Source organism: Mustela nivalis (genome assembly GCF_964662115.1).
Source record: "Mustela nivalis genome assembly, chromosome: 6".
NCBI classification, from domain to species: Eukaryota; Metazoa; Chordata; class Mammalia; order Carnivora; family Mustelidae; genus Mustela; species Mustela nivalis.
The window spans coordinates 102,563,961-102,586,300 of NC_139025.1; the positions used below are offsets into that span (position 1 = coordinate 102,563,961).

Below are 22,340 nucleotides of genomic sequence, written 5' to 3' on the forward strand. Positions count from 1 at the left end.
CGATGCGGGACTCGATCCCAGGACCCTGAGATCATGACTTGAGCCGAAGGCAGCGGCTTAACCCACTGAGCCACCCAGGCGCCCCATGGATCATCTTATCTATAGAGGCATTCTGCCTGGCTCTGTCATCAGTGGAGATAAAGTGTTAAGTCCTTATCACCCCTTTACACTTTTCACATGAATCCGTCTACTGAAGATGTGGCAAAAAGAAGTTTAGAACACAAGACTGCTATCAAAGTGCAAGATTCAGAAAGACCTGGGCAGCTTAGGGAAACAGCAGGAATAAAAGACAATCGGCCTCCTCTGTAGGAGAACCCATTTTGCCTCTCTTACTGTAAGAAAGGTCTTTACAACTCCTTCCCTAAAGAAGTAGGAATAAGAATTAAACAGATTAAGAGACCCTCAGAGCAGGTACCTGAGGTAGGTAGAAAAAAAAAAAAAAAAGAAATCCTAGCTCCATAGGGACGCATCAGCAAAAGCTTGTAAACTCCTATGGAGAGAAACTTACTCTAGACCTGGGTAACTTCTTGGTTCAGAGCATTCCGGACCTGCTTCCCAACTGCTCCCCCGCCTAAAGCAAAAAGCACCACCATTCTGAGTCATGTAATCTGATTTTAAAATATTTTATTACATAATCTTTTCATGGCACCATCAGGAGTAACAGAAAACGTTATTCCCAGTTCCTAACCACATCCTGAAAAATATACATTTGTATTTATATATTTATATCAATACTCCACCCCATCCCCTAACTCCACCACCTAGTGTGGGTCTTCTGCTTAAAGCAACAAACTATTCTCTCAGGTAAGAAAATATATATGGAAGCTAAATGAAGTAACGGTTAGAATGGGGACAGGTTGGTCGTGGGGACAGGGAGGAAAGGGTCAAGTCCAGGCTAGGCAGGATGCATCACTGGAGTCCAGCAGAGGTGGAGGACAGTGTATAAAAAGGCAGCGTCAGGCAGGTGGGTTCTGATGTCCTTGGTCCATTAGGAGATGGCCTTTGCCTCAGGAAGGAAGGCTTCCCAGTACTTTGCCAGCTGCAAAGAAGTGGGGACAGTAAGCAAGTGCCCCCACCTAGTGGTGGTGGCAGAGCCAGAGGCTGAGCCTGGGAGGGGAGCAAGCACAGTGCCTCGGCACTCCCCCAGACGCCTGAGCCACCTAAAGGGAGGCTGGAGCTCAGGCCAAGCGGGGGAGATGGCTAGGCTAAGTGGACCCTGGGCCAGACTGGCCAGCAAGCCACACTGTCCTTACTTGTCTCTGGACTGAGAGAAAGCATTAAGTGCAAGGGAAATCACTAAAGACAGTTGTGGTTCTGTCCTGGAGGAAGTACCCCTGCGGGGGCCACGGCTTTGCCCAGCTCAGTTAGCTCCTTACAATGGGGCCCACTGTCCACCACACAGACTGGGGCCTCAGCCTTAAGAGGGTTAGGTGAGGGGCGCCTGGGTGGCTCAGTGGGTTAAAGCCTCTGTCTTTGGCCCAGGTCATGATCCCAGGGTCCTGGGATTGAGCCCCACATCGTGCTCTCTCCTCAGCGGGGAGCCTGCTTCCCCTCCTCTCTCTCTGCCTGCCTCTCTGCCTGCTTGTGATCTGTCAAATAAATAAATCTTAAAAAAAAAAAAGAGGGTTAGGTGGTACCATGGGGTTATAGCGACAGTTGGGGTTTGTCCTTAAAAACTAACTTCTTATAGATTTGGGCAATCCTGCTTAGCAAAAGACCCTGTTAGATGTTCCACGTTAGAGTAATAGGGCCAGCCCATCCCATCCTGTGACCAAAGCCTACAGAAGGCAGCTGGTCTCTGGAGCAGGCAGAGGAGGACAGTCATGCATAACGTACATACCTGCTGCTGTGAGGACAGGAGTGTCTCAAGGTACTTGATCACATGGTTTTTGAAGTCCTTGGATTTCTCTTTCTATAGGAGACAGGATTCTAGAGTGATCATCTAGACAGTTGCTCTTACCCCTCTTGATGGGATGGTGGTGTGTAATGCTGACCAAGGCCAAACACAGCCCCGGAAACTAGAGCCAGCAGCTGAACAGCTATAATTTCCAGTCACACAGCTTCTGCTGAGGCCTTGCAAAGTTTTCTTCATGGTGGGTGGGGGTGTTGGGGGATGAAGAAGACAGGAGCAAGGAAAGGGGACCAAAGGACACAGGACGATTGCAAGCTTTGTTTTGCGTCTAACTGTTCTGGTCTAATGACACAGGCCAAGCTACTTTGCCTCAGAACACACATGTAAATACACACACACACACACACACACACACAGGCCACGACTGTTCACAAGTACCAAGTCACCAGCACTTCCACCTATCTCCCTACTTGACAGACGTGAACAAAACCAACACTACCACTAAAATCAGGCACTGCACACGTGTGAGAAGCAGGATGTTCTATCTCACCTCAAACCGTATCACTTCTTTTCGGACCACAGTTGAAATCCTTTCAAAGTCCCTTTCATACTGAGTTACACGAGACTCCCACTGGGAAGAAAGGGGAAAGGAAGGGTCACTTAATATTATGGTACCATTACTGAGTCTTGAACCCTGGTCAGCAATTCTACATATGAGACCTGAATTGGTCATTATGTCTTTCCATCCCTCTGGGTAAGATTAGAAACCATATGGGACTCAGTGTGTAAGGCCATCTGGCTGGAAAAGAGGTACTGTGTGCACCAGGCCAGGCCTGATCTCTCAGGAAGTTCTGACACTCCATAGCCTCTGGCTCAGGCACCCACCAGCACAGCTGGGAGTTCCAGAGAACTGAATTTCACTCTCACCACTAGAGGGGCATATCTGAATCACCTTGGAGTTTTCTGAAGACCCACCCAAGACCCCTCCCTCGGGGACTGTGACTTGACCAGCAGGGGTGGAATGGCACAGGAGCAAGCCGGGCCTCCTCCGAGGCTTCCCCAGCAGCCACTGCCTTTAGACTCAAACAGCTTCCTTGCCTGCTGTGGGGGTTCAAGCATCTGGGTGGGATGGAACCTGGGCCCATTCAGGAGTCCGTCAAATACCCACACTGGTCTGCCTCGGGGGGCCTCACCTCTAAGATCTCGTCCTTGGCCTGCTGCAGTTTGTCAGGCTTGTTGGCCCAAAGCAGCCGAGCCTCAGCCTCCCGTTTCTTCTGCAGCGTAGCTTGAGCGTCCTGCCAGCGCTGCCAGGTCTTCATGCGCTGGTCGAAGGCAGCCTGTGGGGCGGGGGGTTGGGGAAGAGCACAACCAGCCCTGCAGGAGCGCCACCTGCTCTGCTGGGGGCGGGGGGCAGCTGTGCTAGAGAAGGATGGAGCAAGGGCAGGTTCTGCAGCCACATGTTAGTGCCCAGCTGGAAGCCTAGTATCAAAATGCACAAGCTTGGCTAAGACTCCTCTCCCAGCCTCCAGGAGGCCATGCTGCTTCATGCGACTCCCCAGGCTGGATGGCTGGGAGCACAGCAGGTGGCCTAATGCCAATGCCCAGTACTATGGCTTCTGAACTGCTTCCCTCAGATTAGTCCATGGGTCTCCACACCCTTCCTGAGCTCCTGCCATGTGCCAGGAACTAAGATAGAGGGTAACGAAACACATGGTTCTGCTTTTAATGGAGCTTATAATCTAATAGAAAAGGCTAACATTATATTAATAATTACCTATAAATGATTACATGTATGCAGAGTACAGAGAAAACAAGCAGGGGACCTATAACCAAATGACAGAACTGGAGACTTAGCTTAGCCTGGAAAATACACCAGGCAAGGCCAATCTAAGGAAGCAGTCTTTAAGTTAACACCAAATAGTATACATGGTAAGCTTAACAGATCTTTAAATAAATAATTGTAGCTACCATGGGGACACACGGCTTCCATCTCATCTACATATTCAACTGTGGAAGGCTACCAAGTCTCACAAGAAGCTCCCCAAGGTCCACTTGCTGGTTTGCCCTCATTCCAGTCCCTTGACTGCATTTCCAGAGGAGACCTGGTGGCCTAACCATGCCATCCACCACCCCCATTGGCTCAGTAAGACTTCAAGAGGCAGCCTGATGAGAGATCTGAACCCAGGGCCAGCCTTCCAGCCCTGTTCCATTTGCTCTCCTTTGCTACAGAAGTCCCCTGGACGTTTTCTAGGTCTCCTTAGTGCAGCCCTTCACCAAAGTTTGAACCCTAGGGAGTTAAACTGCCACCACATTCACCTTTTCCAGTCACGTATGATCACCTGAAACTTCCTAGCAGCTCAATGTCAAAGGACAGGTAAAGGTAACTTTGTATCCACGAGACTCAAGCCTAACCTTCTGGGTTAAGAGTGGTGCAGCTCCAGGTTCAGGGAAAAGCAGAAAAGAAATATTTGCTCATCGCCTCAATCCTACTGCCTACCCTCACAGGCAGGTGAAGGGTCTCTGAGAGAAGCCTAGCTCGCAGTTCTGCACGCAGGCATGCTGCCCCAGCCTCTGCCCAGAGCTCTAGGCTGGGCCCCTCTCATCTCTGTCCACAGAGGCTCACCCAGCCTGGGGGCGGGGGGTGGGGGGGATGGTCACATCCCAGAGCTGTGCTCTCCTGAGACTCCAAACAATGCCCCCCTCTGAAGACTTCCCCAGAGAGGGCACATCCCTGAGGTGGTGCTCCAGTTTTTGTAGTCGGACCAGTTCTACAAATTCCAAAGCAGGTTATTTTTCCAGCCTCTTATCAGTCTGGAGTTAGCAGCAAACCAGACAGCTGAGGGGGAGGACAATGAGCAACCTCATAGGCCACACTGAGCAGCTCTACCATGGAAGAAATGAGAGCCCTGGGAACAGCTTGGTTCTTGACAACACAGGAGCTCCCTGGTGGGGGAATGCTGGAGATGGGGAGTGAAGGTGGCCCTGTTCCAACTCCGAGATCCCTCCTGGTCCCAAGCTGGTTCAGGGGCAGACCCAGGCCTTATAAGGCAGGTACCAGGATCCCTCTTGGCTCTTTCCTCTATCACAGGGGACCATGCGAGAGCGAATACCACTGCCCAGTAAAGCTTCCTTGGCCACCCTAAAAGGTCTTGGGAAACCAGACTGCCCTGGTTACCAGGAGAAGAGGTGAGGTACTCGACCTGAGAGGCAGGCGGCAGTGTTGTTACCATTGTGGGCAGCACAGCACACAAAGGACTCTGGTGACAAGCTCTCTCAGCCCCCTGGCCACACTCCTCCATGCAATGCCAAGCCAGTTCCGTGTAGTTACCTGACTGCCCATGTTAGAGGGACAAGTGGAAGCCAGCAAGAGCTCTTACCAGGGCAAAGCTGCTGCTTACTGTTAAGGAGGCAAAGACCAAAGACTGAGGAAGTCACTGCTCCACGAGGCCAAGACAGCAGGTCTATAATAAGCCTCGTCTGAAGAAAGGAGCACTGTCCAGCTTCAACAATAAGGAGGGGCCTACTTGGAAATTCAAGAGTAGTCTCTTCTCCAAATATTTTAGTGTTTTAAAAACTGGCTGTAGGCCTCAAAATGACTCTGTGATAACTAGCTAACAGTTAAATGGATTTTTTGGTTCAAAAGATACCTTCTCTCCTGAGAATAAAGCTACACCTATTTTCAGCTATAATGGATGGAAATATCTTGGGAAGGGAAAAAGCAAAAGAAAGACAAATCAATGGGAGCATGGAGAAAAAGGAAAGGAAAAAGAAGCTTACACGGACAATGGCCAGGAGACGAATGTAGTCACTCAGGAGCTCAGCAAGGAGGAAGAAGTCATTGTTGGCCTGTTCCTGGTGGAGCTGCTCAATTTTTTCTTCCACCTCAGCCAGCTGGGAGAGTGCCCGTGACAATGCCGTGTTGTCCTCAGAGCTCCCAAGCATGGCTAGACTCTTTGCAAACTGGGCCGTGTTCAGCGCTAGCTCTGGAAGAAGATAGCAGAGGCCTCTGATCTCACAAGGAAAAGGGAGAAGTCAGCTGGCACTGCAGGGCATGCCTTAGCAAAGCTGCCTCTGCATATCTAACAATGGGGGGCTCTGTGACCCAGTCACTTACACCCCGGCCACTTGGATTTAATAGAGTGAGCGGAGTGCAATGTGGTCACACGAGCAGGGAGAGGCACATGCTGGCCGAAGTATCACTAGGTTGAGGCCTACCTGGAAGAAGCAGCTCCAATATTCCTGGAGAAGCAGGGGCAGTTAATACAAATAGGACAAAGGAATGATTCTAATTTTCACGTTAAAGCTCATGGTTAGCAGTCTGTTTGCAAGACAGAGAGTGAATGTATGTGCACACTCCATAGTCTTGTCTGTTCTAGAGCAGGACAAACATTTTCTGTAAAGGGCCTGAGGACTGAAGCTTCGTGGACCACATACAGTCTCACTTACTCTATTTTTTCACTCTTCTCTTTAAAAATGTAAAAACCATTCCCACCTTGGAGCAAAGGCTGAGAGCCAGAAGTGGCCCATGGGTTAGGCCCTACATTTTGCCAACCCTTACATTGTCTTCATTTTAACAGTTTTCTGCCTGTTTTGATTTCTGATTATTACCATGTTTAAGGCAGGGAAGGAATGCATTCAAACGTGGCAAATTTTAATAGCTCTTAGGCAAAAGTTAGGAGACATACATGGTTTCCATGAATTTACATACTGCCCATCTGATCATGTAGCTGAAGTGTGTGACATCACTTTGGATAAAAGCCACCAATTCAAATCATACCCTCTGAAGGCCATGAGTGTGGGCTGGCTTCCCTGTATCCTTCCCAGGTAGAAAGTACAATGATCACAGTGGCTGAGGTGGGAGGTGCAGGGCATATCTTTTTGATGAGAACATCAAGGACTAGGTGGGCTGAGTTTCCATTTGAATGGCTGATAGACTTGGGGACAGGATGTCCTCCCATCTCCAGCTCACTAGCAAACATCAATTTCCCCCAGCTCCAAGTGCATTTCCAAGGTTGTTACCTTTCCTATGGTTGACTAGAGTTTCTACAACAGCATGCAGTTTCCGTAAGCGCTGCTCTTCACACTCTACTTCCTGGAGCTTCTCCTCAAACCACTGAAACACAAAAGCCCAGATCTTTAATGGAGGGGACTCATATAGGCATCCAGCATGGCATTTCCTTAGCAGTTTTTTTTTTTTTTTAAAGGGACTGAATTATATTAAAAAGAAAGTCTCTGAGAAATTCAGGACTCTTCAGGGCATCTGACCCATAAGACTGAGGGAGCAGGGGAAGCTGAGAGACACAGGGCTACTCACAATGTCTGATTCATTCATCTTGATGGTCATTTTACTGACGGCATCTGTGGCTTTGTTGAACATCTTGAGGAGACCAGCGCCACTCAATGTCTGGGTACCCACGGCGCGTGGCAGCTACAAGACCAAGAAGGCGGGATGGCATGTTATCTGCTGCCCCTATTTTAGGTTCAGAAGAATTAGTATCCATCAGATGGTATGCCCAAAACTTGCTAAGCAAATTATTTGAACTGTAGATTGCTGTTTTCAAAAGCAATTAGGCACTTGTGTAACTAGTACATACAGAAAGAAAAAAAAATCAAAGGACTATGTTAAGCAGAATTAGCAAAATTTTCAGCTTTTGAAATAGTGTGCAGAAAGAAATGAGAGTAGGATTGTTACATGGCCAGGTGACCTCGTGTTGAGACTGTTTGTCATCCCAGGAATGAACTGCTTAAATTTCAAACACACTTTTGTTAAAAGATACTTTGGGTTAGCATACTCTGCACACAGCTGGATATAATGTCTTGAGAAGCTTTGAAGCTGTCCTGTGATTCCATTTGGATTTTCCTCAGTGAACAAAGGTCTAAGGACAGGAGCATTATTTGTTCAGATTGAGGTTACTTTTAGGGATGATCTTAATAAGCCAAGCATGCCAAACATTTAGAAACAACTTGGTTGATTCAGTCCTACCTCTACTTTCCCAAGGTACAGAATGGATGCTAAAGAATCTACAGTAATTATAGTATACCATGCTGAAAAATTAGATTACAGGGCAGTAGTTTTCAACTTGGGGCCATTTTGCCCCCTAGGGGACATCTGGCCATGGCTGGACATAATTCTAGCTGTTCAGACTGGGGAGGGGTAATACTGGCGTCTACTGGATAGAAGCCAGGGACGCTGCTAACCCTATAATGCACAGGGCAGCTCTCTAGAGCAAAGAATGATCCAGCCCTAAGTGTGAAAAGTGCTGTTGGAGACAAACCCTGTTTTAGGGATATGAAGTGGAGATGAGGGACTAAAAAAGAAAAATGGATATAGGAATCCAAGAGGAATGAAAAGACTTTTTTTTTTTTTTTTAAAGATTTTACTTATTTATTTCACAGAGAGAGAGATCACAAGTAGGCAGAACAGCAGGCAGAGAGAGAAAGGGGAAATAAGGCTCCCCACTGAGCAGAGAGCCTGATATGGGCTTGATCCCAGGACCCTGAGATCATGACCTGAGCCGAAGGCAGAGGCCCAATCCACTGAGCCACCCAGGCACCCGAAAAGATTTCTGCATTCAGTAAAGAAACTGTAATTTAAAAGTTTCATTTTGGGCGGAAAAAACCCATATACTTAGTACCATTTTCTTCATGAGAGTAATGCATACTATATGCAAATGAAAATTTAAAATAACAAATAAATAAAACCTTTAAAAGTAATAACAAAATGAAAAAACAAATACAAAATGATAGTCCTACCCTGTCATTTCCTTCCTTCCAGTTTTTTTCATATGAGATACAACACTATTTTAATCCAGTGTTTGTAGAGATTCTTAATGACTAACATGTTCATATAGCTCTATATACATGCTGTTTCAAGTTTCACTTTCCATAAATTTTTATTTTTATTTTTTTAAAGTAAGCTCTAAACCCAACATAGGGCTTGAACTCATGATCTTGAGATCAAGAGTTACATACTCTACCAACTAAGCCAGCCAGGCACCCCATGTAATTCTTTTAATGTATATTTCCAGTGAATATATATAAACACTTCTGTATATTTTCTGTTCAGAATTATTGTTAAGAATAAAGTATTTGTTGCATTGTATATTTCACTTACTTCTTCAACTGTTAGTAACTGGACCATCTCCAATTTTTCACAATCATGAATAGTCTATGCATAGCCTATAAAAAAGACTGTCTACTTGAATCAACACTTTTGCTACATGGCAGTTTTGTGGTGTGTGGTAACCTGTTTTGAACCAATGCCCCTCAGCTCCTGCTATAAAACAAGCATTCAGTCTGAGCCAAGTAGTAACTTATGAAAGACATGCCAAACAGATCACTGTATTGTTCCAGTAAGATAAAACTAGGTTGCAGTCTGACCTCTAAAACCAGTTGCTTTTGAATACAGGTAGAACTTCTTTTATTTCAAAGGCTGAAAAATACCTGTCATTCTTGAGAGGCTTACAAATTAGGATATAGTCTTGTACTAAACTAAATGCATGTAAAGTGCTCAAGTGTTTGTTGAGTGAATTGGTTTCATTTCACTAGAGGCAGAGAGAAATTATGAAATTCAGTTTGTATAATACTAACCTCTTCTTTTTCCAAGAACTCCCTGACATCAGGGTCCTGTAACATGGTAGGATGATTCACAATCCTCTGAAGGTACCTACAAGGTATAAGCAGTTATCTGGCTAGTCAACCTGGCCTCACAAAGTTTTGGGTGTTATACACTGTAGGCAAGGGTACATCTTTCATTACTTTAACATGTCCTCAGATAAGGCACTTAAGTGTGTCTCTGCTTATCAGCACCACGCTCTAACCAACTGAGCTAACCGGCCAGCTAAGTGTGTCTCTGCTTATAAGCACATTTAAATTCACATTCCTCACTTTTCTAAAAAGGGAAGAAAAATAACTGCTCAGAAAGAGACCTCGGAGCCATTCATATTTGATTGTCCAAGGGAATATCCCTGTCTACTCACTCGGGATGAGGAAAGAAAAGAAGATGGTCTGTTCCTAAGGTGGGAAGGTCAGGGACTTAGAAAAGATTAAAGAGCTTGCAGATGTGTGCATCTTTAATTCAGTCAAGTCTGATCTCTACTAACTTCAATGAATGTTTCATGGTTAAGTCTCAGTTTCAGCCTCTCACCTGTTCTTATGTCATTCAGGAAAATGGTCGTATGGCACTTACCTTTCTAGAGCGGCCCTCCGTTTTTCAAGAAATTCTGCAGAAGAAGAATCTTCCTTCCCAACTTTTACTTTTGTCATGCCTGAAATGGAATTTGAAAAGTAAAAATAAATGTAAATAAATCATCATGAATTTAAAAAATAATAATAACCTGTAAAAAAGTCCACAAGAGGAAAAGCAATGGGAACAGCATTACAAAAAACAACCAAAGACCACTTCTACACTTTTTTTTTTTTTTAAAGATTTTATTTATTTATTTGACAGAGAGAAATCACAAGTATTTGGAGAGGCAGGCAGAGAGAGAGAGAGGAGGAAGCAGGCTCCCCGCTCAGCAGAGAGCCCGATGCGGGACTCGATCTCAGGACCCTGAGATCATGACCTGAGCCAAAGGCAGCGGCTTAACCCACTGAGCCACCCAGGAGCCCCACTTCTACACTTCTATGTCATGAGAATGCATGAACAAAAGGTTCTTTACATGAGAGTCATATTCTGAACTAGTCTCAAAGTGCTGAAGGTTAGTCTAAACTCTGGGACTTGCAGAACATTATATGTTTTCTAAAAGGGGACCACAGGACTCTGAGTATAGATTAACAAACATCAACTGATGGCAGTGAAAAGGTTCCTAAGTCCCCCTCCCCTGCTACCAATCCCCTTTCAACTTAGTATATTTCAGTCTGAAGGAAACAGAAATCATTTAAGACTCCTGATACCAATACAAACATGAACACAACACAATACACCTGCACTGATACAAACATGAACACAACACAACACACGCAAACACAGAGAGCTGTGAAAGCTCAAAGCAGAGCCTCCTACTGCACCTGAGGAAAGAGTACATGTCAAAACATGCTATCTCTCTAGACCTCGTGTAAGTTATAGGAAAATATTGGAAGTATCTCTTTCCTACCTATAAGATTCCACACTGTTAATAGTCTCATGTACTAATCAGAAAATATATTACAGAAAGAATGCAAAGGAAAAGATTCCAAGCAGAATAAAGACCGCAGAGCTTACCTATTAGGCTTTTCTCGGGTGGAGGAGGGACAATAAAGCCATTCTGAGAATGTTTCTCGGAAAGCTTCTCATAAAGACCCAGAAAGTCACTAAATCTTCTTTTCACTGCAAACTGTTTACTCCTGAACATTGGTAAGCTTGTCTTGGGGACAGAAAAAACACAAGGTGATTTCATTTCAAACAGAAGATGATTAAATATCTTTAAAGTCATCTGGCTGATGTGAAAGGAACCTATTTCCCAGATCCCTATCCTTTAGCCACCCGGCAAATAACTCTCTCCAAGGCTGAGATTCTTAAACTTTTTGAACTTCAGTACCCCCTGGCTGTACAGGATGTACAGGATTATAAAGGCAACTAACTGAATTCAAATCCAGTTCTACTTCCGGGCTAAGAACCCTTGCTCTAAAAGGAAACAGATGTTGAAGTCTAGTTTAAAGTGGAAATCTATGGTCACCTATAACCCATTCATCTTGCACTGCTTTCTTAAGGGTACTGACTGCTGGAATTGAAGCAGCAAAACTAAAGACAGATTAAAGGGGGCGTATCAGGTGAAATGTCCACACTGGAGATACTTTAACTTCTAAAGTGTCACTGAATCTAGAACTCACAGTTGGCCTGCTAACAAGTAGTAGTGAGACAATATAAAGGAGACTTCTAATAAAAAAGACTAGGCCTACATCCTAATGACAGATCATTTAATACTCACCAGGTAGGCAAAATTAAAGGAGGCTGTCCTTGCCGATTGTTGGCAAAGCAGTATATCAAGGAGAACTTTTACACATGCCAATGGGAGTATAAACTGGTACAAAGACTTCTAAAAAGTTTGTATTCCAAAAACAAAAATGAAAGTTTGTATTCCCTTTTTTCAACATTTGCTCTATGACCCAGGGGAACTACTCCTGGTTATAGACCCTAGAGAAACTCTTCATGGTGTTTACTAGCAGACATGTGCAAGAAAGGTCATGGTTTGTAATTACAAAAACTGGAAACATGCCGAATATTCACAACAGGAAAATGGGTAAATATATTATGCTATAATCACACAACAGACTAACTACAGCTACACATGGATGGGTCTGAGAAACAATGCTAGTCAAGAAAGCACTATTTGCAGCACGATGCCGTTTTTATGAAATTTAAGAACAAAGCAAAACAGTATATTGTTCAGAGATACGTATGTGAAGACTCTTTATAAAGGAAATGAGAAACTCAGGAGAGTGGTTGCCCTGAAGGTGTGAGGCAGGGGATATGAAGGGAGAAACACACAGGTGGATTCAATGGTACTCATCTTAAGATTGGTGGTAGGTTCGGGGCTTCATTTTTTATGCTTCATAACCTGCATACAACATCGTATAAGTTTTGTATGCATTAATGTTATATAAAAAAGGAAGACCAGACCCGAGGGGTAAAAGGGTAGGGAAAGTATTAAAAGAAGCTCCACACCGGAAACCTCCTAAGAACTGATGATTTTTAAATAGGTGATATAGTTTGGGGCAATCCACCAAACTAGTTCTAAGCCACAAAGGTCCTAAGAGGGATGGGAATATATCAGATATACCACATGTCTTAAGAAAACTTACAAAGTTTCATACTGAAGTGTTAGCTCTCTGGAAGAAAAGTGGAAAGGCTCAGATGAGATTACCAAAGGGATGCAGGCTTGCTCCATCTTGAGTAAACTTGAAGGAGGATGTTGGCAAAGAAACTAAAGAAATACCCAGAAATAATCTGAATGATGACCTTCTTGATACAAACACCCAAATCTATTAAGCTGGTCACCAGTTAGGGTCACTTGGACTCACCTGTGTTGTAACTTTGTAGGCTACATAGGCATTCATACCATCCCCTGTGAGAAAACAAGAAAGCGTAAGAGGATTATTCTGTGAATCAAAGCAGGGCTGATCTTGCTCACATTTAACCAGGAATCATAAGCCACAGGAGCCCTGCATAAGAAGGGATACTTGTTTCATCTCCAAGCTTTATATACTATCCTACAATCTTCTACTTTGCTTTAGGGTCTCTGTGTCACATATCATGGCCCCACAGATACTGGCAGGGCCCCAGGTTGAGACAGACAAGAGAGTCAGCCCCCTGTTCCAAGGCCAGGCTCCATTTATACCCTCCACAAAGCAGCACTGGATACTGACAATCCATTGGTTGTTACCATGCCAATATTTGGGCTGGTTATACACATCTGTCTAAAACCAAACAATTCTCTTGCTGTATAAAGCAGCAGGAGGAGAAGGAAGCAACTGATGTAAAAGGAAACAAGCAGTTCTACCCTAAGCTAGTTCTGGGCTCCGTTTGCTCTTTCAGAAATACTGTCACGGACCCCTCCATTGGTCCTGGGGACACTGACCTCTCTCATCTAGCATGTTCACCCAGAGCAAAGGGCCTGGCAGGAAGACGCTCCGGCTGCCTGATGTCACACAAATCTCTTTCCTGGAGGGATTATTTTTCTGAAAAAGCCTTTGACTGTTAAATAATTTGGGATTCAGGCAATTGTTTTTCTCTGTGGTAGTGTCCTGACCTAGACCACTTAGGGACATAAAGGCGCCATTGACTCCGAGTAGTGAAAAGACACACTGGACTCAAAGCTCCAGTGCTAGAATCTGGTGTTTTGGGTTGGTTTTGTTCCCTTCTTCCCAACCCCTCAATTATTTCCCCACACCAAACAGGAAAACCTAGGTCAACAATTACTAGCTGCTTAAGCTTCTGAACTGGTCCTGGGAGAGAGCCCAGGGGAAGAAGGTACAGTACCAGATCAGCAGGGTCCCATATTGCGACTTGGTTTCAATGACATGGCTAGGAATGCCTGCTTTTATAAAGTACACAGACGAGCTGGAGATTATACAGGAACAGAGGGCTTGTCTTCTCTACCTCTCTAATCCTACCAAAAGGGTGTGTATGAAACAGAAATCATAAGCTAAACCTTAGAAATCACTGCGTATCAATTACCACTGTTAGTTCTCTTCTAAATCACTTACACTACATTGTGTAACACTACTAAGGATGTTTACTATAAAAGGAAAAAAAAATCTAAATTTACTTTATGAAAGAAGTATTCAGAATTTCACTCATAGGTCATAGTCAAATTTCCAAAAGGTCAATCCCATAATTTAGTGCCTAGAATAAAGGGAAGCCTAAGTGCAAACATCCATAAAATATAAGAGCAAAGCAGGATCTTCAGTTTGCCAGTGTATCTGCTGCTTTTACTGAGACAATGAGAAAAAACATACCTGCATGTACATACAGAGTTCACAAAATATGGAAATGAGCAAGTAATATAGCAGTTTTAAATTTAACGTTAATTTCCTAAATAATTTCAGAAAGTTGGAGATGGCCTATACAATTACCAAGGCTCTAAAAAGCACATCCTGGTATGAGTGGGATTCTAATTAATTAGATTCTAATTTATTTTTTAAAAAGATTTCTTTACTTGATTTTCAGCAGAGAAAGTGTGCACGCATGAGTGGGAGGGGCAGAGGGAGAGAGAATCTAAAGCAGACTCCATGCCAATGTGAGGCTGGGTTCGATCTCATGACCCTGAGATTGGCCATGACCCTGGTATCGGCACCTGAGCCAATACCAAGAGTTGGCCGCTTAACCAACTGCACCGCCCAGGCACCCCAATTAATTAATCAATGTTTTTAAGGTTTTATTTTTAAGTAATCTCTACACACAATGTGGGGCTCTAACTCACGACCCGAAGATCAAGAGTTACATGCTCCACTGACTGAGTCAGCCAGGTGCCCTGGATTCTTATCTAGATTGTGTGTAGGAATGAGAAGCACATGTTGAATATAAACAGCCCACACAAACAGAAGGTATTGTTCTAAAGACCAGGTGGGTTTTTTTTTTTTTCCCAAAGTAATCTCTATACCCAGTGTGGGGTTCAAACTCATGACCTGGAGATCAAGAGCTGCATGCACCACTGACTAAACCAGCCAGGGACCCCCAGTTTCCTCTGCTCATGTTTGTTCTAAAGAAAAGGAAATAAAAAATAAAAATAAAATACAATCTTTTAAAAAGAATTCTAATAGTATTTAATGTCTCTGACTTTCCTCCCCTCCAAAGCAGAGAAAAGCCTAATAAAATAGCAAGGAGTATAATCTTCCAGGAAAGATAATGATGAAGCACTTCATATTGGCTAATTCAGCTCTAGAGACAACTGTGTAGAAATTAGCTAGCTATGCTTTCCTTGGCCACACCCTAACATCAGAAGGAATCCCAAGTACACTCACCTATTTTCTCAGGATCAGTTATACCGACTGTCAAATCAAATTGGTCTTCCTGTTCCTCTTCCTCTAGCTTTTAAAGAGAAGATAAACCATGAGAGTTAATACATGAAAAAGGCTATTAATTTTATCCTGCATTTATTTTGTAATATAACAACATCAAGCTATATTCTTCTATACATCAGTGTTCAACTCTGTCCCTTCCCAATAATCCCAATGTACCAACTTCCACAACTTTAAGCCTGTTCAAAGGTCTTTGTTACATCTATTTGCTTATAACATTATTTTGATCATAATGCATAATTACTAGAATTTGCAAGACCTGCCTCTGTTGGGCTAAGGAAGGAATGAGGAAAGACTACACTCTTGAATATGGGAGCTTCAGACACTAAGTATCATTAGTGTTCATTGAAAGCCTCTGTGCTATCCTTTGGGCTATCCTCTGCCCAAGAAAGAGGTATTGGGTTGTGACTGTCCATTAATCATAAGGGTCTTCTAAAGTCACAAATATTTTCTCAAGGTTCATACTCAACTGAACCTTACACTGGCAGCACAGTCCTAAAAATACAAAAGAAACAAGACCAAAGGCACAAATTCTCACCTCTTCATAGCTTGGCTGGGATTTAGAAGAATTTATAGCTTCCTGTGGAGGAAGAGAAATGAGCGTTTTGGCTGGCACCTTCTTCTGATTATTTTGTGTGCTGTCCAGAGAGAGCTCTACTGTGGCATCTAAAAAGAAGTAGATATTCTACAATGAAGATCAATAATGGGTCTTTGATAGCTAAATTTCAGTTCTATAGTTAAGAGACAAAAACAAGAGCAACCACTTTTTTTTTTTTTTTTTTTTAATTCTTTTCATGCCCACAGTGGCTGGGCTATGGGGGTTAGGGATAGGGATTAGGGTTAAGGGTTAGGGGATAGGGTTCAAGAGCAACCACTCTTTTTTTTTTTTTTAAAGATTTTATTTATTTATTTGACAGAAATCACAAGTAGATGGAAAGGCAGGCAGAGAGAGAGAGAGAGAGAGAGAGAGGGAAGCAGGCTCCCTGCTGAGCAGAGAGCCCGATGCAGGACTCGATCCCAGGACCCTGGGATCATGACCCGAGCCTAAGGCAGCGGCTTAACCCACTGAGCCACCCAGGCGCCCTAAGAGCAACCACTCTTAATACTTAACACATTTTCAAACTGAGAGCAAGAGTCGAGAAATCTCACCCAAGTGAACTGAACAAGAGAAAGTAAAAAATTTTTACATGAATAAAGGGAAAGATGATAAGAGATGCATTCTTCTTCTTCCTTTTAAAGATTTTATTTATAATTTGACCGAGAGAGCATGTGCACAAGCAGGGGGAACAGGAGGCAGAGGAACAAGCAGGCTCCCCACTGAGCAGGGAGCCCAATGCGGGGCTCTGGGATCATGACCCAAGCCGAACAGATGCTTAACCCACTGAGCCATCCAGGTGCCCCAAGAAGTGTCCTTCTAGCACAGGCTTGATGGAACAATCTCTCCCATTTCCAAATACAATTACTTGGCTATCCTCTCCTACTTAAAATTTAGGCAATAACCAGTTATTAAGCAAAAAGCCTACAAAGTCTATGTACCAATTTATTTTACTCTTGGGAATATTCCAAATCTTATATAAACTATTTATTCCTATTACAATTGTTTGGAAAAGAAAATTAAGTTTCAGCTAGAGGGAGCAGGCACACTGATAGCAAAAAATCACATCAAAGGAAGTTAGGAAAACTGGTAAGCTAGTAAAAACAGCCCCAACATACAAACATAGTAACACTTGGGGTAAGGCACTATTAGCCACACCTGAGGATGGCAATGTAGTTTTAGCAGTTTAGTAATTGTTTACAATTATAATTTTAGACCATCTTGCAAAGTTTTTTTAAAAAAAGACTTTGACAGAGAGAAGGAGAGAGAGGGAGAAAGCACAAGGAGGGGGAGGAGCAGGGAGGAGAGGGAGAAGCAGGCTCCCCACTAAGCAGGGAGTCTGATGCTGCACTTGATACTGGGACCCTGGGATCATGACCTGAGCCGAAGGCAGAGGTTTAACCAACTGAACCACCCAGGTGCTCCTATGATTATGTTTGATACAGGCTGTCCAAAGGGGATAACAAGATATTGTGATATCTGAAAATCTTTCTAATAAAAAGGTTTTTTTTTTTTAAAAGATTTTATTTATTTATTTGACAGAGAGACCACAAGTAGGCAGAGAGGCAGGCAGAGAGAGAGAGGGAAGCAGGCTCCCCGCTGAGCAGAGAGCCTGATGCGGGGCTTAATTTCAGGACCCTGGGATCATGACCTGAGCCAAAGGCAGAGGCTTTAACCTACTGAGCCACCCAGGAGCCCCATACCCTTATCACTTTCTTTATTCAAGACTGCCATGGCTCTTCGTTGACAATAGAATGAAAATTCAAACTGTAATTATTATTGATGTCTAAAGTCCCCTAAACTACATTTCAAGTCTTACTTCCATGCCTTCCCTCAGAATTCCCTGCTCTGGCCTACCTAGTTTACTGAACGGACTTCAAATGTACCTTGCATCCCCTGCCCCACCATCTGTAAATCTTCTCCTTTTCTCCTACATAAATACTTCTTCTAGGAAGTCTTCCAAGGGCACTCAAGCAGTTTCTCAATCTGCTCCCCCTGCTTGTGCTCTAACAAGTCAATAAATTAAAAAATCTAAAATGTTAAAATAATTAAAAATTATTGGGCCCAAAATGTTAATAGTGCCAAGGTTAAGAAACCTCACTTCATACTAGTCTTTTCCAAACTGCAAGATGTAGCTCATTGGTGAACTGTGAAAACAATTCAATTGGATGCAAATAGCTTTTAAAAAACAGGGAGAAACAATAGGACATTTCAGATTGTATTGAAATAAAGGTAAGTCACTTAATAAAATTCGTTTCAATTTTATATAAGTATGCATATATTTTGGACACAAAATGTAATTCTCACTGTGAGTCTTGATCATAAGGCTAGCCACTACTTTAGTCTGATCTCTCGAAGATGTGAGAGTATTTCTAGCATTGTTCTTGCCACATTTACATTGTTTAGTAGCCTAACTCTATCTGTATGTTTAGGTCTTTTTCCTTAACCTTCTTGATGGCAGGGGCTACTTTCTACATGATTTGAAATCTACCACGATTGTATCCTTAAGAGCTATGTTTCCAATAGAAACTGCTTGTTTAGTTCAGTGACTTAGAAGACTCCTAGGTTTTTGTTTTTTTTTTAAGATTTATTTATTTATTTATTCGACAGACAGAGATCACAAGTAGGCAGAGAGGCAGGCAGAGAGAGAGAGAGAGAGAGAGGAAGAAGCAGGCTCCCCGCTAAACACAGAGGCTGATGCGGGGCTCAATCCCAGGACTCCGGGATCATGACCTGAGCCGAAGGCAGAGGCTTTAAACCACTGAGCCACAAAGGCGCCCCCTAGGATAGGTTTTGAGTCCATACTTGCCTGCAAAGAGATCCTGGGGCTCTTGGTCTTGTTCCTCATGGATCCCATTTTCTTTGGAGCCATTGTTGATGGGAAGGGAAGCGATTCTCTTTGGAGACTGGGGCTTACTCTGTAAATGAAGAGATAATCTGACTAAAACAGTACTTTAAAAAAAAAAAAGATTTTATTTATTTATTTGACAGACAGAGATCACAAGTAGGCAGAGAGGCAAGCAGAGAGGGGGAAGCAGGCTCCCTGCAAAGCAGAAAGCCCAATGTGGGGCTCGATCCCAGGATCCCGAGATCATGACCTGAGCCAAAGGCAGAAGCTTTAACCCACTGAGCCAACCAGGTGCCCTAAAACAGTACTTTTAAAAAAACAAACTCATAAAGTGACTTTTAATGCGTTCCTCAGTTGTACCCACGGGTGTTTAGCAGCAAATCATCATTAGTGATGTAAGTGCTGCCCAAGTAATCACAGAGCTAAAATAAACTCATACATTCCAGAGTTAATTTCTAACACCATAACCTTGCTGAAATGCCCTACCCCAAAGCAGGTGATACTGACATGGCTATGTGTACACACAGAAAATTTTCTAAAGAACGTGTCCAAATGCATTTCCTCTTCTCACTTGATGACCTTTATTCTTTCAAATGCTGATGGGGCACATTCTAGTGACCAGGACACCACACTAGGATGCAGAATTCAAGCTCTGACCCTGGCTTACTGTATGGCCTTGGCTAAACTGTTCACAGAAATGCAGTTGTGCAGGTATTACTGGCCCCCTGACAGGCAAAAAAAGGTATAACACTTTACATCTAATGCTGTTCACAAATATGTTATCTTTTTATCCTTAACTTACACAGACACAATTTTCTTTTCTTTCTTTTTTTTTTTTAAAAGATTTTTATTTATTTATTTGACAGAGATCACAAGTAGGCAGAGAGGCAGGCAGAGAGAGAAAGGAGGAAGCAGGCTCCCTGCTTTGGGGAGCAGAGAGCCTGATGCGGGGCTCAATCCCAGGACCCTGGGATCATGACCTGAGCTTTAACCCACTGTGCCACCCAGGCGGCCCCACAGACACAATTTTCAACCACGCCCATGCCAGGCTAGCAGAATAAAAACCAGTCATGCTTTGCCTAATGGGCACATGGTAAAAATAGTCAGTTGATGGCCTTCATCAAAAGCTCAGTGATCACCCACAAACAAGTGTTGGGTGGGGCACTAGACCGGTACCAGAATGAACAAAGCTGGATTGTATAGAACATGAACAAAATGCTGGGAATCTGGCTTCAAAAGCCATGGTGTAGTGTTGCAGGGTTTTGAAGTCAAACCCCAAGGCCAAATCAGTTAAATGACCTGACTTAAGGAATCTTTTATGAAACATTTCCTTAGCAAATCTGAGGGACTTTGTTCCTCAGAAACAGGCCTTTCTGACCCAACAAAACAAAGTAAAATGACAGATCTGTTGCGTATTCTGAATTTGCCAGGCAAACAGCTCCATCCCAATACTGGGGCCATCCTCAGGGAAAGAAACTGCTACCAATATGTACGATTTATATTAATAAGCAATGCTCCTACCGAAACTTTTCTATGCTAACAAAGCTTAATGAGTAAGTATTTTAATACTTAAAAATATATGCTTAAATGTTATACCAACTCAGAGACAGTGATCCTGTTTTCTAGGTGCTTCCACAATCTTCATCAACAAAATTACTATAGAGATAAATACAACAAATAATAGAACAAAATTAGAACCCATAGTTCCCTTTTGCCTCATATATTGTCAACTACCTTCTTACAACCCTGTGATCAAGAGTTACGTGCTTTACTGACTGAGCCAGCCAGGTACCCCGAATTCTTTCTTTTTAAAAAATCTGTGCCAGGTTGACAGGTCTGAAAAGTCTTGCTTCCACATGTTTACTGGCCATTTGAACCTCTGTGACTTGTCTTCTTGATGTCCTCTGCCCATTTTTCTAAGTCAACACTTAGATGTACACTTTTCTTACATAAGTGTATCTAAGTTTACCTAAGTTTCTTACATAACCCTTTCTAGGGAATATTGTAAGTACCCCTCCCCAACTTTATCTCTTTTCACATCTGTTTTATTTTGGACCTTATAAAATTTATTTTCAGATGAGTAATTTGGATTGGTATTAGACAAGCTAAGCTTATTTCTTTAGGCTGGGAAGTACTCAGCACACAATTAAGTCTTGGAGGCATACTATTCTCAAGTTCTACTTAAAATCAGATTCAGTAAAAGCTAAGAACTTTTTTTTTTGTAAAGATTTTCATTTAGGGGCGCCTGGGTGGCTCAATCCTTGGGCGTCTGCCTTTGGCTCAGGTCATGATCCCAGGGTCCTGGGATCCAGCCCTGCATCGGGCTCCCTGCTCTGTGGGGAGCCTGCTTCTCCCTCTCCCTCTCCCACTCTCCCTGCTTATGTTCCCTCTCTCGCTGTCCCTCTATTAAATAAATAAAATCTTTTAAAAAAAATAAAGATTTTTATTTGAGAGTGATCACAGAGGGATCAAGAGAGATTACAGAGGGAGAGGGAGAAGCAGACTCACCACTGAGCAGGAAGTGTGATGTGAGGCTTGATCCCAGGACCACAAGACTATGACCTGAGTCAAAGCCCATCTCTGATTGAGCCACCTAGGCACCATTGAAAACTACTTTTACATATAAGAAACAGACAAAGTATTCTTCCTTCCCTGTTAATCTTTAGATTAACAGAACTCTTAATAGAAAACAAGTCTTCCATGAGACTAGAGTTTATAATAATAGTTTATCAAAATAAATATCTATCTGGGCTCTATAACACATTTCATATGTTTTGCCCCAGATTTAAAAGTCTAATCTTTAATCATTATTATTGATTTATACTAAAAAGCTAATTTGGGGGCACCTGGGCAGCTCAGTTGGTTAAGCATCTGACCCTTGATCTCACTTCAGGTCTTGATCTCAGGGTTGAGATTCAAGGCCCATGCTGGGCTCCATGCTAGGTATGACAGCTACTTAAAAAAAGTAAGTAAGAAATAAATCAACAGCTAATTTAAAATCAACAGCTAAATTTCAGGAAGGACTCATTCTGAGGGAAGGGAAGAGGCACACAGACTATACTGAGTTGCAAACTCAATACTAAAAATAACCTTGCTTATAATTCACATTTTAAAAATCTCTGAATCAGGGCACCTGGGTGGCTCAGTGGTTGAGCCGCTGCCTTCGGCTCAGGTCATGATCTCAGGGTCCTGGGATCGAGTCCCGCATCGGGCTCTCTGCTCAGCAGGGAGCCTGCTTCCTCCTCTCTCTCTCTCTCTCTCTGCCTGCCTCTCTGCCTACTTGTGATTTCTCTCTGTCAAATAAATAAATAAATAAATAAATCTTTAAAAAAAAAAAATCTCGGGGCGCCTGGGTGGCTCAGTGGGTTAAGCCACTGCCTTCGGCTCGGGTCATGATCTCAGGGTCCTGGGATCGAGTCCCGCATCGGGCTCTCTGCTCCACGGGGAGCCTGCTTCCTCCTCTCTCTCTCTGCCTGCCTCTCTGCCTACTTGTGATCTCTCTCTGTCAAAAAAAAAAAAAAAAAAAAAAAAAATCTCTGAATCAC

General features: G+C 43.3%; 1 protein-coding gene across 2 annotated transcripts in view; it reads right to left on the reverse strand.

Moving 5' to 3' along the window:
- Positions 1-607: 607 nt before the first annotated feature.
- SNX1 (sorting nexin 1) overlaps positions 608-22,340 on the reverse strand; it is a 32,948-nt gene continuing 11,215 nt past the window's right edge. For both annotated transcript variants that reach the window (XM_082737245.1, XM_082737244.1), the window contains exons 2-15: positions 18,757-18,865; positions 15,891-16,018; positions 15,296-15,362; positions 12,854-12,897; positions 11,055-11,196; positions 10,041-10,119; positions 9,443-9,518; positions 7,167-7,280; positions 6,872-6,965; positions 5,630-5,835; positions 3,046-3,189; positions 2,403-2,483; positions 1,841-1,912; positions 608-1,039 (exon numbers count right to left, since the gene is read on the reverse strand). In XM_082737245.1, the coding sequence (XP_082593371.1) occupies positions 989-1,039; positions 1,841-1,912; positions 2,403-2,483; positions 3,046-3,189; positions 5,630-5,835; positions 6,872-6,965; positions 7,167-7,280; positions 9,443-9,518; positions 10,041-10,119; positions 11,055-11,196; positions 12,854-12,897; positions 15,296-15,362; positions 15,891-16,018; positions 18,757-18,865 (1,407 nt within the window). In that variant the 3' untranslated portion in view covers positions 608-988. The remainder of the gene's footprint in view (positions 1,040-1,840; positions 1,913-2,402; positions 2,484-3,045; positions 3,190-5,629; positions 5,836-6,871; positions 6,966-7,166; positions 7,281-9,442; positions 9,519-10,040; positions 10,120-11,054; positions 11,197-12,853; positions 12,898-15,295; positions 15,363-15,890; positions 16,019-18,756; positions 18,866-22,340) is intronic.